This window comes from Tinamus guttatus, unplaced genomic scaffold (genome assembly GCF_059628265.1).
Source record: "Tinamus guttatus ecotype Peru unplaced genomic scaffold, ASM5962826v1 Tinamus_guttatus_pri_ptg000716l, whole genome shotgun sequence".
NCBI classification, from domain to species: Eukaryota; Metazoa; Chordata; class Aves; order Tinamiformes; family Tinamidae; genus Tinamus; species Tinamus guttatus.
In genome coordinates this window covers 538,788-552,956 of record NW_028289250.1, presented here as the reverse complement: position 1 = coordinate 552,956, position 14,169 = coordinate 538,788, and the positions used below count along the sequence as shown (strand labels likewise).

Sequence of the window (14,169 nt, the reverse complement as noted above, 5' to 3'; positions counted from 1 at the left end):
CTGCCCCTCCAAAAAACCAGCATCACCCCGTAATGGAGGGGGTTCAGTGCTAATTGGCAGTGCAGGGAGTCACGGATCACTTCTGCCATGCTTTTGTCTAGCTGAAAATGGAAACATGTTGCTTCTCATTCTCATCAAATCTTATTTATCATTAAGTACATGACTCTCTCTGTGGTTGGCAGGAAAAGAAAGAGATAATAAACAGCTGGTTATATGATAACAAGCAAAAAGACAAGATAGACATAAACACAGATATTAGAGCAGCAGTAGCAACAATCTCTTTGCTTTCCAGTTCTACTATTATGCTTTTTCAATATGACTGATTAGTGTCCTGTATAAGCAAACTAAAAAACAGTAAATGGCTTAGTAATTACAAAAATGTATCTACCTACTTCTCCACTTTCTGAAATTCACGTTCTTTGTAAGTTTAAATTATTTTAGCAAGAAACACATTTGAAGGTATGCATTTTTAACATAGCAGGCCCAGTGTTTAGGACAGAATTGTAGCTCTGGCTTTATTTAGTGCTCTCTCTGGATTTATTTAGTGCTACCTGCAGGCACACAGCCAGTGTAAAGCTTGCACTTCCTTCTTTAAAGTCCTGGGAGCTGATGCTAGAGCTTAATTCCTCTTCTGCTTTTCTTGTATTTCATTTTTTTGCAGGATTCATGTACTGACTCTTGTTGTGAGCCCAGTGAGACCACCCAGTAGCTCAGACAAGTGGAGGACTCTCAGGAGGGGACAGGTTGTCCGTGACCCCGCAACTGCCTTTGCCTCTTGTTAAGGAACCAGCTCAGTCAAAGTGATGCCACTAACCCCTCCTGCCCCAACTACTGCTCCTTCAAGGAACAGCTCAGCCACCTTAGAATCATAGAATCATAGAATCATAGAATGCTTAGGGTTGGAAGGGACCTCTAGAGATCATCTAGTCCAACCCCCCTGCACACGCAGGGACACCTAGAGCACGTGGCACAGGACTGCATCCAAGCGGGTTTTGAAGATCTCCAGAGAAGGAGACTCTACAACCTCTCTGGGCAGCCTGTTCCAGTGCTCTGTCACCCTCACTGTTAAGAAATTTTTCCTTAAGTTCCTATGGAGTTTTTGATGTTTCAGTTTCCGGCCATTTCCTCTAGTCCTATCAGTGGCCACCACTGAAAAGAGACCATGACCGTCCTCTGCACTCCCTCCCTTGAGGTATTTATATACACTGATTAGATCCCCTCTCAGCCTTCTCTTCTCCAGGCTGAACAGGCCCAGCTCCCTCAGCCTCTCCTCATAGGGCAGATGTTCCAGGCCCCTGATCATCCTTGTAGCCCTGCGCTGGACTCTCTCCAGCAGCTCCACATCCCTCTTGTACTGTGGAGCCCAGAACTGGACACAATACTCCAGATGCGGCCTCACCAGGGCTGAGTAGAGGGGCAGGCACAGAAACAACCTGTTTTTGCTCAGATTAGGTGTCAGATTTTGATTCTGGGGCAGCAAGGAATGTCCTGGAGTTGAAAGGACTGATGAGTATTAAAGGATATAAACTGTAGGAGGACCAAAACAAACTAAGCAGGTTTCCTGAGCTGAAAGGAATGATTAGCCCTTGCTCCATGAGACAGCTTTGTTCCTCTCTGGATGAGGTCTGTGCAGATACTTCATGGAACAGCTTTCTAGCAAAGCTGATACATTACTGGAGTGTGAATAGTGGCATTTATGGGATTTCAGAATGGTTAAAGAAAATGTCTCTTTTTTTTTGTTTTAATATATGTTGACAGCATTGGCATTAAATATTCCTGGAAAATACCATATTCTTGCTTATATTTTATAATAATATTTAAGAAACTTAAAAAATATCTGGAATATTTTCATTATTAATTGTAGATCTAATATGAATGAGGAAAAAAATTGACATTTTATTTTCTATTTCAAAATGAGAAAAAATGAGAAAAACAGTTCAACATGCAGATCCCACTAGAGAATGATCTTTAGTTCATTTGGATAGGCTGATTGATTTTAGTTAGATTTTTGATGTCATAGTAACTAAGATAAATAGCAGTCCCTTGGTTTCTACAATAGCAAGGAATGTTGAAGGTTGTGGGTACAATGATGCTATAATAGCAAATATTCTATTGCACATACTTTTTAGAACAAAAAACTTTGTGAATCAGACTTTATCATTCTCAAATCATAAAATGTAAGTCTGAAAAACACATGGGCATTTCATTTCAATAATATCTGAATATTCCTTCAAACAACAGAGAAAACGATGCTTGAAGTTTTCCTTCCTGACAATACGTAAATAATGGGAAAATCCCTGAAGAAACTGATGATAAAATCAATCTCTTAAAAGAACTCTGAACCTTATAAAACTTATACTAGGGAATGCAACTATGGAACTTTTCAATCAAAATAAATCAACAACATTATCTTTCCAATGCAAAATCCATTCTACTTCTTTGCTTCATAAAAAGTCATTCTTATTATGCCTAAGTCAGGCATGGTAGAAGATAACTGTACAAGATAATGTTCTGTATATTTCAAAGTACTTGGAAAATGCTACATTTTGTACACAAACAGTTTGGAAATCTCCTTATCTTGAATATCTTGCTCATTATTTTCACTGATTTATTTTATGAATCAAGCAGCTGGTCTCCAAATAATTCACTTTTTTTCCAGATCTTTAATGATAGGTACAGTTAGATAGAAAGTTGCCCAGAGGAAGGCAGATAATCTACCACTGGCTCCTAAAAAAGCCCTGTACCACAGTGGTAACAAATCTGCGGAAAAACTGCTTGAAGGAAAATATAGCAGGGTCTTTACAATGGGAGAATCCTTCTTGTGGGCACAGGCTGCTTTACGCTGCTGGGCAATTAGCAGGTTACCAGTACACCTCAAAAGAAGTTTGTGTTTCTTAACTTACGAGCTAAAAGTGCTTCTGGCACTTCCTATTTCTCGGGGTTAATAATGGCAAGGGTTACTGTTCCTCAAGTATATTTTAGGACATCTGATGCTCTGAGTATCAGTCTGTAAGAAATACTGTATGCGTGATTATTTGGAAAAAGACTTTGTCATGAGTGGGACATGATTTCAGAAAGGAAAAAGTTACATTAGATTTTCTAGCTATCTGGAACAGGAAATTATTATAAATTTTAGCAAAATATCCTTTATTGATCTGATGATTGCTTTGAATTTCTAAATAGAAAATGGAGATGTTACATGCCTAAACCTATTTTCTTTCATGAACTGAAAGAAAAGTCCAAAAAATACCTGCACTTTGTAAACACATGTTCACTTCAAAATAAATTTAAATTTTGCATGCCTGTAGTATCTTAACAAGTCATACTCTACATATGGAAATGTTGTTGTTATTTCAGGTATCAGAAAGGCGTTCCAAAATCTATTTTAAAAATTTCAGTAAATTAGATAGCGCCATCATATTTTAAAACGCAGAATGCAATAATAAGTCTGTCATGCCATTGCACTTTGCACCTGATATACCCTGATAAAGCATTATATGTCTGCATGTTGTTGATAATACTTTTCACTTGTCTAATCATGAGGTTTAATAAACTGAGACAAACAACTTTTTTTCTCCCCAAATCTGGTATTTTTCTTTGGCCAAAATACTTTGGATACTTAGTTGCAATAGTTATAAACACCTGCTACTTATTTATTTATTTTCTTTTTTGGTCATGAAGCTGTGGGCTGTTTTACTATGATCATTAAACTAAAAATAGTTCTTAGCATGCTAAGTGACTTTTCAGGCTAACCTCTTGGCAGGCTTTAATCTGCATTACAAGCTAGAAACCTTTGAAGCTTATCATGTTTAACTTGCACAGTAAAGCCCAGAGAAGAGGTAAAAGAAAACATAGGGTGGGGGAGAATCACAACAGAACAAGCAAATTCAAAGTCAGTCAGTCACATTACATGGCTTTCTTGTGTGTATTCAGCTCTCCATATGTTAGTTAGCCTAAGGAATGAACAAAGCAACTGCTAAACAAAATTAATTAGTGGCAATAAATAAAACAATGATGGCAGGAACCCTTGAGATTAAATCTGTGTCTTTGTCCATAGAACATTTTGTTTAGTTTAATGATACCACTGCTTATTTGCCATATTTTAAAATGTTATCCATTAGCTATCCTGGTGCCTGCTGTATGTGAGCATATACATATATTAGGACTGTTTTCTTTTTGGGTGGAAGGGTGACCTGCACTAGAATATATCAAACTATGAGGACTGGGAACAGGAATACATTATATTCAGACCAAGTCAATCATCTTGATCCTTTCCATGAAGATAGTGAGGTGATGACAGTGTTACCATAAAGCGGTACAGTTAACCTTGAAAGTAGTAAGCTAAAGCTTGCTATGCAACTCAGTATTTTGAAATGCAATTCCATGTATTAATTAAATATGAACAGATTCAATTATAACAGCAAAATACTTTCAATTCCTTTTTTGAGCTTGCTCACTATGAAGTCAATTGCAAAGAGGCACTTACTTGAATGTTGATCTGTTTGTCGTGAAGCACTCTCTGCAGCTCCAGAAGGCTGCCCTTCAGAGTCCTGAGCTTCACTGCCAGCTGCTCTGCCTCATCCTTGGTGTGAGCTTTACCCTCCATAAGCAAGTTTTCGTTGTGCACAGACAGCTCAGACAAGGCCACAACCTTCTGCTCTATTTCAACCAGCATGTTCTGCAGCAGCAAAAACAAAGATGCAAATTCATACATTTTCCAGCATCTGTCACACTTCCTGGCAAGGAGACTTTTGGCCTACCTCACCCTCTGCCAAGCTAATGACAAGATAGATTTTCATTGCTTTGCTTTCCAGTCCCTTCCAGAGTCGTTAGGAATATGCTTGCAAACCTTTGCATTTGTCACCTTTGTCTGCAATGTTTTTCAAGAAAGGAAATCGAAAAGTTGAGCTACTGGAAACAAAGGATTTGTTGTAGAGAAGATGGTCTTTATTTGCATGTTAATGGTAACTGTGGCTAAGAGGCTAGACTGACATCCAAAACGACAAGAAAGAGAGCGCACAGAGCCTGAGTTACTTCTTTCCTCCTCTTCCGTGTATATTCAGTGAAGTCCTTACCACCTCCTCCTATGTGCTGCTCTGGCTGCATTGATAAGCTTCTCTTCTAACTATTTGCTCTTTCTGATTGGTGCATGATGGTCTTAAGGATTTCTGTATAATCCTCTTTAGTCTAAAGAGAGACTTACGTGGCAAATCTCTGGCATGTTTATTTTCAAAAGCTACAGTCTTGATGTTCCATTAATCGCCTATGTATTACAGCCACAAGGCATATTCTCATCTTACAAATTACAAACTCACAGGATTCTTGTTCAGAAACCTCTCCCGATATTAATTGTTTTGGTTTCCATAGCACTGGTCAAGTATAAACATAGAAATGTTGCCCTTTAAAGAATATGTGCATGATAAGATGAGTAGACCATTAAAAAGAGGAAAAAACCTAGTGGATTAAAAAAAATAACATACTCTATTAGGGTTTTAAGGACCAGCAAATTAATTGCTTGAATAGCATTAATTACTATTCTTTTTAATATTGAAATTCCTACAAGTTATTTAAAAATACTGCTTTACTTAAGTTCACAGGGTTTATTTATATGAAACAAACAGCTTTCAAGGACATGCAATGAAAGAATATTTGAGATTGAGCAGACTAAAAACTTCAATAGTGAAGCAGTGTCACAACATGGAAATATAACCAGATTCTATTACATATACTAATATGTAATTTAAATTTACTGAACTTGCATGAAATTCAATTCTCATTTACACTGAGTTAGTTGAAATACTCTGCAGTTTGAGAAGAGGAGAAACTACTGCTCATCTCCATTTTTTTTTTTTTGAATTGTGATTATGTATAATTCTAAGTCCCTTTTAAAAGTGGAAACTTCCCCAATGATTTAGGAATCTCGATGTTATAGGTGATCTTGTTAATAAAAGTATATGTAATTACTGCTATTGCTGCAAAATATTTTTCCGCAATTGTCTTGCATTCTGAGTTCATTAATATCAAAAGCACAAATATTCATTATATTTGTGATTATGCTGGTTATTAGACTTTACTTTTGAATCTGGGAAGAGATTGTTCCTAAAGAAGACATACCACTGTCCCAATCACCACTGCTTAATAGGAGTGTGTACTTTAGCTGGAAAAGGAGGAGTAGAAAAGTTCCATTTGCAGGTGTTCTTATTTGTATAAGTGAGATGCTCAACAACACAGCATCTCCAGGCTGGGCGGAGTGGAAAGAATATGAGAGGCACAGGCTGCCTTTAAAACAAAACAAACAGTCACCTTAAAGGTTGTAGAGTTTTGAATATTCATGCAATCAGGGTATCATGTTTTCCTGCTGTTATGCTTACCTATTCTTTCTAAAGCCCTGTTTGTAGACTTCCAGTAACAATTGAAGAATAGGCCTTTATTTCAGTCATTGCTGGTTAAGCTAACTGAACATATGTAGGATGCTCAGGAGATCAGAAACCTCTTCTCCTCTAAGAAGCTGGCTCACTCAAGTCATTAATGTTCTTAACATTATGTTAATGTTCCATATTTGCTCCATTACATCTTTGTATTCAGATAAATCTATGCCTATCCTGTTCATCTAAACACTATGGGATTAACAATTTTACCTGACAGTCTACCAGCTGAGCTTCCATGTCCATAGGTTCCTCAGCGGTAATCAAGGATGTGTCCAGCGTAGCTCTGGTATTGAGCAGCCAACGGTCAAGCTCATCAGCTTCTGAGCAGTATCTTTGAAGGGCCTGCTCTTGCCGCTGTTCTTCCAGCTGCTCGTTTAATTTCTCCTAGAGGTACAAATTATGACATGTTTATTTTTTTAAAGAAATATTCAATAAAACAGTCTACTATTGTACGGAAGTACTATAAAATATATCCTAAAGAGTATATCCTAAGCACAGGAAGGTGTTTGGACAGGTTTTCTGAATGCTTAATTATAGTGGAAAAATTAATGACTGCATGTTAATGTTAAGCGCCACAGGTAAATAATAAAGATTTTAACAGTATTCAAACTCTCATTATTTGATTTCTTAACAGCGAGGGTGACAGAGCACTGGAACACATTCCCAAGAGAGGTTGTGGAGTCTCCTTCTCTGGAGATCCTCAAAACTCGCTTGGATGTGACCCTGTGCCACGTGCTCTAGGTGACCCTGCGTATGCCGGGGGGTTGGACTAGATGATCTCTAAAGATCCATTCCAAACTAGATGATCTCTAAAGGTGCCTTCCAACCTTAATGATTCTATGATTCTATGATTTAGGCCTACAGAAATAAAACAATATTGTTAAACTGGGCCCTTAGCAGGAGGACATTTTCATTACCTACTGTAAGGTAAGAATTTCTGTCAGAAATCTATGCATTTCTGTCAGAATTCCTACATTTACATCATCCAGAAGTCTTCTGGAAGATTCTGTCTCCAAGATCAGAAACAAGAGCCATACTAAGTATAGGTTAAAGTACTGAATATTGTCTATATGTCACACTTGGGTTTCTTGATATAATGCCAGAATACTGGGGGGTGATACTTTTATTATTATATCAAAGTAATCTCCAGAATCTTAACCATATTTAAAAGCAGTATTTGACTCAAACTTTATTTTAAACTTATGACTTACTACTGCCATCAAGAAGGTTAAAGGGTCCTGTATAACATTACCTTAATATTTGCATTCTATGATTTCTCCTATTGAAGATGAGGAATATAAGGGAATAAAGAATATATTGAGGAAATGACAATCTGAGTATTTAAAAGATTAAAAGAGTTTAAATATGACCGCTGAGCAGTGCATTTCTAAGTTCCTTCTGGTTACTTACCACCTGGCAATTAGAAGTACGACTGGCTAATACTCAAGAAAACTATATTGTTAAAAGGGGTTATGAGAAATTAGCAGAACTTTACTTATTTTTATTAGAAGCAATCAAGACTGACTGGCTAAGGACTTGCTGAAAGTGGCTCTCAATCTCAAATCCGGTTCAAAAATCCACTTCTGTGTTTTTTTCTGTACCTCTAATAGCTGTCGTTTTCCATGTGCTTTCATTCGAATTGTCGCCATCCGCTCTGCTAAGACTGTGAGTGTGGACTGCAAAGCCAGCTGATCAGCGACTTCAGCATCCAGTGAGTCTGAAATTAGCTCATGAGCTAATGTTTCTTGAAGTTCACCAATTTCTTCTTGTAGCATTATCATTTCATCCATCAAAGCCTATTTCAGAATGAGAGTAGAAAAAAAAAAGTTGTGACAAGGTCTAAAAGAAGCTATACTCGTAATACAAAAGTGAAGATAACAATGCTCCAGGGGAACATAAATAAAACACACAGTGCACCATATTTATATCATCATTGATAGTCCTAGGATTCAGAAGGCCTGAATTCTGCCTTTGGATACTTGGATGTCCAGGTCATACATCTGCTAATTGAAGTATGGATTTCATTATTCATCTGGAATTTCAAAAATATCAACAAAATAAATCTGTTAAAATATTATACATACCAGCTTGCTCCTCCAGTGAGCCTCTCTGTCTTTTCTGGAAGACATTCTCCAGTATATTTGGAGGAGATGTGAGTATAAAACGTCTTAGATGTCTAATGTCTTAGAAACAGACAGAAAGCTACTAACAGGATGGAGAATATCTGGCAGTATACACAGACATGTGGAGACTAACTGAAAGACAAGTTTCTGTGAAAATTCTTAATCCAGAATTTTCAAAACAGTTGCCAAGACACCTAGGAAAAGCTGTTACATAACCGGTCTCTTAGAACAAATCCTTTCATGACTGTTGCAGGCAGTACACGTACACTATATACAACTTCACACATTGTTACAAAAGTCAACTGTTAGCCTTCTCAATACACAAAGTTCCTACTGAAATGAGAACTGGCCCTACCAGATAGTTTCAAGCTTTGATGATTACACCCTGGACATACGTCCAGCAGCATACTTGGTAAGAGCTTTTTAGACAAGCTTGCAGCTGTATTCTGGATCTGAGTATTATCCTGAGTCTAGATTTCAATGTCTGGAGCAAGATGAAGGACAGAACTCTGTTTAAATAATGTTTTTTGTCTGATCATGCTTGAAGCAGTTTCCATTACAATGCACTACATCTGGGAGTCTTCTATGTTTTTCGTTTTTGTTTTTTGTTGTTGTTACAAGAATGTGTAGATCAATAGCAAAACCAGCATCTAACTTAACTTTTCCTAAATATATTTTGCTGAAAACTGCAAAACATACGAAGAAAACATCTGAGCCTACAGTTTCTGTTCAAGCAAAATGAAAAGGAAACCAAATTAAATCAACGTAAAAAGCCTATTCCACACTTTTTCCTATTTAATGAAGTGATGATATCAAAACAATTTTGAAATAAAATAATGGCTCACTGTTTTATCTCAGATAGATATAATAATGATGGAGACCTATGGTGGTTGTGTCTTCCTATACACATCTTGCCCATATGGATTACAGAAATATAGTGTTACCTCTCTGGGTGGGTTCTTCTGAGGATTAATATCTGCTAGTGAAATAATCTATTTTTACTTTAGTGAATGCAGATCCTTTTTTAGCTTGAAGCTGTGAATATCCAGGAAAGAAGCCTTGAAAATTGAATCAGAAATGGAAGAATCATCTTCCTATATTCTAGGTTGATACAGTATATTTCAATCCAATATTCTCCTTTCTTTATTTGTCATGAATATTGATATTAAAAATCTGAAGAGGGAAATCTGCTTTTTACCATGTTATCATGAATAGATACTACACTCCCTTTGGGAAAGTATAGTGAAAAAATATTCAGAGCATGATTTTGAAAGAATTCTCTTTGCAGGACGTTTTGTTGTGTATTATGATTTGTTTGTTTTGCTTAAGGCAGCGAAGACTGAATTTAGCTTTTAAAATGCCTCAGAAGTAGTTATAGTAAATTCGGACACATGAAAAATAGTCAGATGAAGGCTGATCTGACATGTCATCCAGCTATTAGTGTAGGTGTCACTGAGCAGAAACTTTGACAAAAGATTTTGCTGAAAAATCGTGATCGGACAAATTACCTTATTAGTTTAACTCCTTAAAATGTTCCTCTTTTAAAAGAATCCCTATTAGATCAACTCTAAAAGAGTAGGAAGTCCACAAGGAAAGACATACTGTTAAAGGAAAAAGTTCAGATGGCTTCCGCATAACTTTGAGGTATCCAGTGGTGAAGACTGCCTTTACGTAACAAAAAAGGAGCAGCAAAGTACTGCAAGCTCTCCCTCTCGCAGATGTAAGTTTTTACCTGATGTTCAGCCATCTGGCTCTCTGGGCTCTTGCCTGGCTCCAGACTCTCATTTAGTTTGATCTCAATGCTTTCCATTTTTGTGGATATAGACTGGAGTGTGTCTTGGTATTTCTGTTGACGTTCAAGAGCTTCATAGAGAGTGCGCTGCTTTTCACTGATCTGAAGAGAAATGGAAGCTATAAATTCTTTTTTTCTGATATAGCATTTGCTCTTTCTTCTCTCCTTCATACAACTCTAGGCTTTTGGAACTACAATCAACAACCTGTAACTTCATTTTTAAAAAGGACAAATTAAAACAGTCGCACTAACAATATTTCTTTGTTTAAAGACCATCAGTCAGAATCTAGACTCCAAGACTGAAAAAAAAAGCCACTTTAGTAAGCAGAGAAAAAAAAAGTACATTCGCACACCTTTTTGTATATACTCACACACATACACGCATGCGTATAATTTGCTAGAGGCATAGTTTCTGATACAGTAACTATGCAGTAACTCATACTGTGTCTCTGCAAAGAATTACAATTAATGTCATGAAATCTAAACTTTGGTCATACATCACTGAATAATTATGCTGCAGTAATACACAAAAACGTGTTAAGTATTTCCCAGAAAGTGGATCCTTCACTGTTTTGGTCAACTCATCCAGCTGGCGAAACAAACTGATTTGTGTGTTAGGCTGTGGAATATGTCTGACAACAGTTAATATTTTTGAGGGCAACTATCAGAATAAATGATTCTCACTTTTTATTAATGGGAGCCCATGCTATTCAGACTTTCAAAAAAAAAAAAGGAAGCCCCTGTCACATCAGTCATATCATGTTGTAACTGACAAATACTGTTGCTCCCAGAAAACCAAGAAGTGCAAAAAATACTAGTTGAGCATGTTTTTTACATTTTATTTTACATTTTATTCCTTACTAGCTAATCAATCATTTTGATCTCTTCCAATGAGGACTTACCACATTCTTCAGTGTTTCCCAGGAACGCTGCAAATCATCCAGTTTGGCACTAGCAGCTGACTCTAAGCCTGGCTCGTAGAACTCCTGGGTGGCTGAAGCGCTGGGCTGAATTTTAGCAGCTTCTGTCTGCAACTGTTCAGCAGATAAGGCTTGGTAATAAGCAATGTCCTACAAGCATGAAGCACATTATTGCACTTTCAAAATGAAAGACACCACATAAGAATATTCCCCTACACAGTGCTCTATTGCATATATCCATATATATACAAGGCTTTGACTACTTATACTTTTTCTTGCTTTACCAAAAAAAAAAAAAAAGACACCTCCAAGCATCACTGTTAACAAATATTTAAAAGTAGTTTAGACTCAGTATGGTTTGAGTTTTAGCAGGGAGGCTCAGGAGACAACTGTGGCCAGATATGGAAAGATTGGTTGGAAGAGCTCGAACTGAGAAGTCCCATCTCTGAATGGGTTAAACCCAACACATATGGGTTGTATGTTGTTATGGAAAATAACATAGCTCTAATGCCTCTATAAGTCAGAAGGCAAAAGAAGGACCAAAAAAGATGATTGTGAAGAGCTAGTTAATGAGGCAAGAAAGAGAATTAAATTTACTGGCTTATAATAAGCCAGTAAAGAGGGTTTTTGATAGTTTTACAAGAGCCTGGGCATGGAAACCAAAAGCAGCTAGGAAAATAGGCATATAATCAAAATGGCCCTTGAATAAGTTAGTGTGCAAACTCTTTCTTACCAAATTTGTTTACTTGGTGCCTTGGGACAGTGACATAATTAAAGATGTACAGAAAATATATGATTCCTTAATCATATGCTCAGTGTCTGCATTTGAGATAGAAACTATTAAAAATTGACACTAGGTATGACAGTTAACAGGCATGCATTTATTTGAAGAGCGATAAATAAGGCAAACTAGTTTATCACTCAACTGCCACAGTAATAAATGAGAGTCTAAATCATGTGATGAAGCAGTGGTTGTCTATGCTCTCTCAATGCTTTTGGATTTGAAAGTGCTCCTGGTGAGAGCTTTAGCACACCATTTTGATGCCAATCAATTCCATAGAATAGACCTCCTTCCGGACACTGATAGCCTTGGTCTAAATTGTAATTTCTGAATCAAAAAAATTGTCCTGAATCTACTGGCAAGTATATTTGTGATCAGGAGAATCATCCTCCAGTGATCGAAAAATTCTCGAATTTATTTTTTTCCCACCCCCATATAACAGGAAGGAAAATTCACCCATGTGACTGAGAAAGAACAAAGTGCCTTTTCCTTAGCAACTTACATGGAGCTGCACTGCAAATACATGAGATACTGCCCTGTATGTGAGGGAGAGTGGGGCAGGAATTTCATGTGTTACCACTGAAGATCTTTTTGTGACCTCTCCATTTCTCAAAAGTATTATTTAACAGATAAGTCCTAAAAATAATTAAAGAAAACACAGACCCACATTGTGTTCTCAGTTTGCTATCCTTTGGGAGAATTCATAGCCATTGTAATATATTTTGTTCAATGCTTATTGGTGTTAGTTTTTCTTAGTTCATGAGAATTTTTGGAAGTGAAAATTATTGTGTTTATTTGAAAAATGTACAGAAAACCATAAATTGATAACAAATCAGCGAGATCTAAAGAAGACAACAGTTCACTGTGGCCCAAACAGTGCCACTGTTGCCACTGTTTTTTGTAAAATGAGTTAGTCCTATTAATTTTAAAGAAAACATTTTATTGTAATAGAATACAAATGCAGCTTCCTTCTTTAACACACGTGAGTTTAGACCACCTGCAAAAGAGGTTTTGCTCATTTTCAGCTTACAATACTGTAGCTGAAACTTGGAAAACTAGATTACAGGAAAAATTCATTTCTGAATCTGAAAAGAAGGGTTTAAATGTTTAAGCATTTTGTAAGTAAACCACTTGATTATGGAATGTTCTTCTGCTTATTGTTTAGTAAGTGAAGCTCATTTCAACACTAACCACACTGAAGAAACTTTTATCTGTCAGTGTTTTAAATTACTGTAACACTAGCAAACTTCTTTCTTTCAAATATCTCTAATTGAAAGACATATCTTTTTGTTGAATTTCTGCATAGTAAATCAGAGCTAAAATTGCTTATGGTGCAACAGCCTCTTCATTGGATTTTCCTGAAAGTATGCAAGTTACTTAAGTCATTAACCTGATTTTTCATTCTCAGAGGAATTTAATGAACTGACCCTACATCAAATTTGTTTATTAGGAAGCAAATTATTCTTGATTTTTTAAAATTCTTTTTAATCAATTCTTTAATTATTAACAATGTCATAAGATTTTTGTGCTGAAATACGTAACTGCTTTTCTACTGTACACTTTACTGGGAAATCTCTGATGACCTGAAATGACAGGTCATCAGAAACATCTTTTTGATTCATTATATAATATTCTATTTTTCCAGTCACGGAATTATGTTGGTTCATGGAAAAGAATTAGTTTATATTTAGCAACTTCTATAGCACCCCATTCATCTTTGGAAGAATTGGTTGGAAGCTTGCCAGAACTTCTCTAATCCTACTCAGTCATGTAAAACACCACCACCGTACTTTTTAAGTCTGCAGTGCTCAATTTTGGAAACAGCTATAAATGCAAGAATAAAAAACCGCACCAGCCAAATCCCGCAACATGAAGAACTCAGCAAAGTGGTGGCTGCTCATAAGGTTGATTCCTAAACTTCAGCACATTGTAGGTGTCCCTTTATGTGCATGATGCTCACAGTGTGGGTTCATTGCTCACAGCTTAATTGTTTCAGTTCTCAGTTTCAGACTTAAATTGGAACATAAGTGACTTCCCTGATCTACCCCATTACCTCTTAAAATAAAGCATCATTCTTGAAAGTAAGGAATGAACACTCTTCCTGCACAATACATGAAAGTTAATA

At 36.6% G+C, this 14,169-nt stretch overlaps 1 protein-coding gene across 1 annotated transcript in view; it reads right to left on the bottom strand.

Moving 5' to 3' along the window:
* Positions 1-14,169, bottom strand: part of SYNE1 (spectrin repeat containing nuclear envelope protein 1) — a 230,181-nt gene that overhangs the window by 72,680 nt on the left and 143,332 nt on the right. The window contains exons 91-95 of the mRNA XM_088537041.1: positions 11,246-11,413; positions 10,284-10,445; positions 8,030-8,224; positions 6,639-6,812; positions 4,487-4,678 (exon numbers count right to left, since the gene is read on the bottom strand). Coding sequence (XP_088393167.1) covers positions 4,487-4,678; positions 6,639-6,812; positions 8,030-8,224; positions 10,284-10,445; positions 11,246-11,413 — 891 coding nt within the window. The remainder of the gene's footprint in view (positions 1-4,486; positions 4,679-6,638; positions 6,813-8,029; positions 8,225-10,283; positions 10,446-11,245; positions 11,414-14,169) is intronic.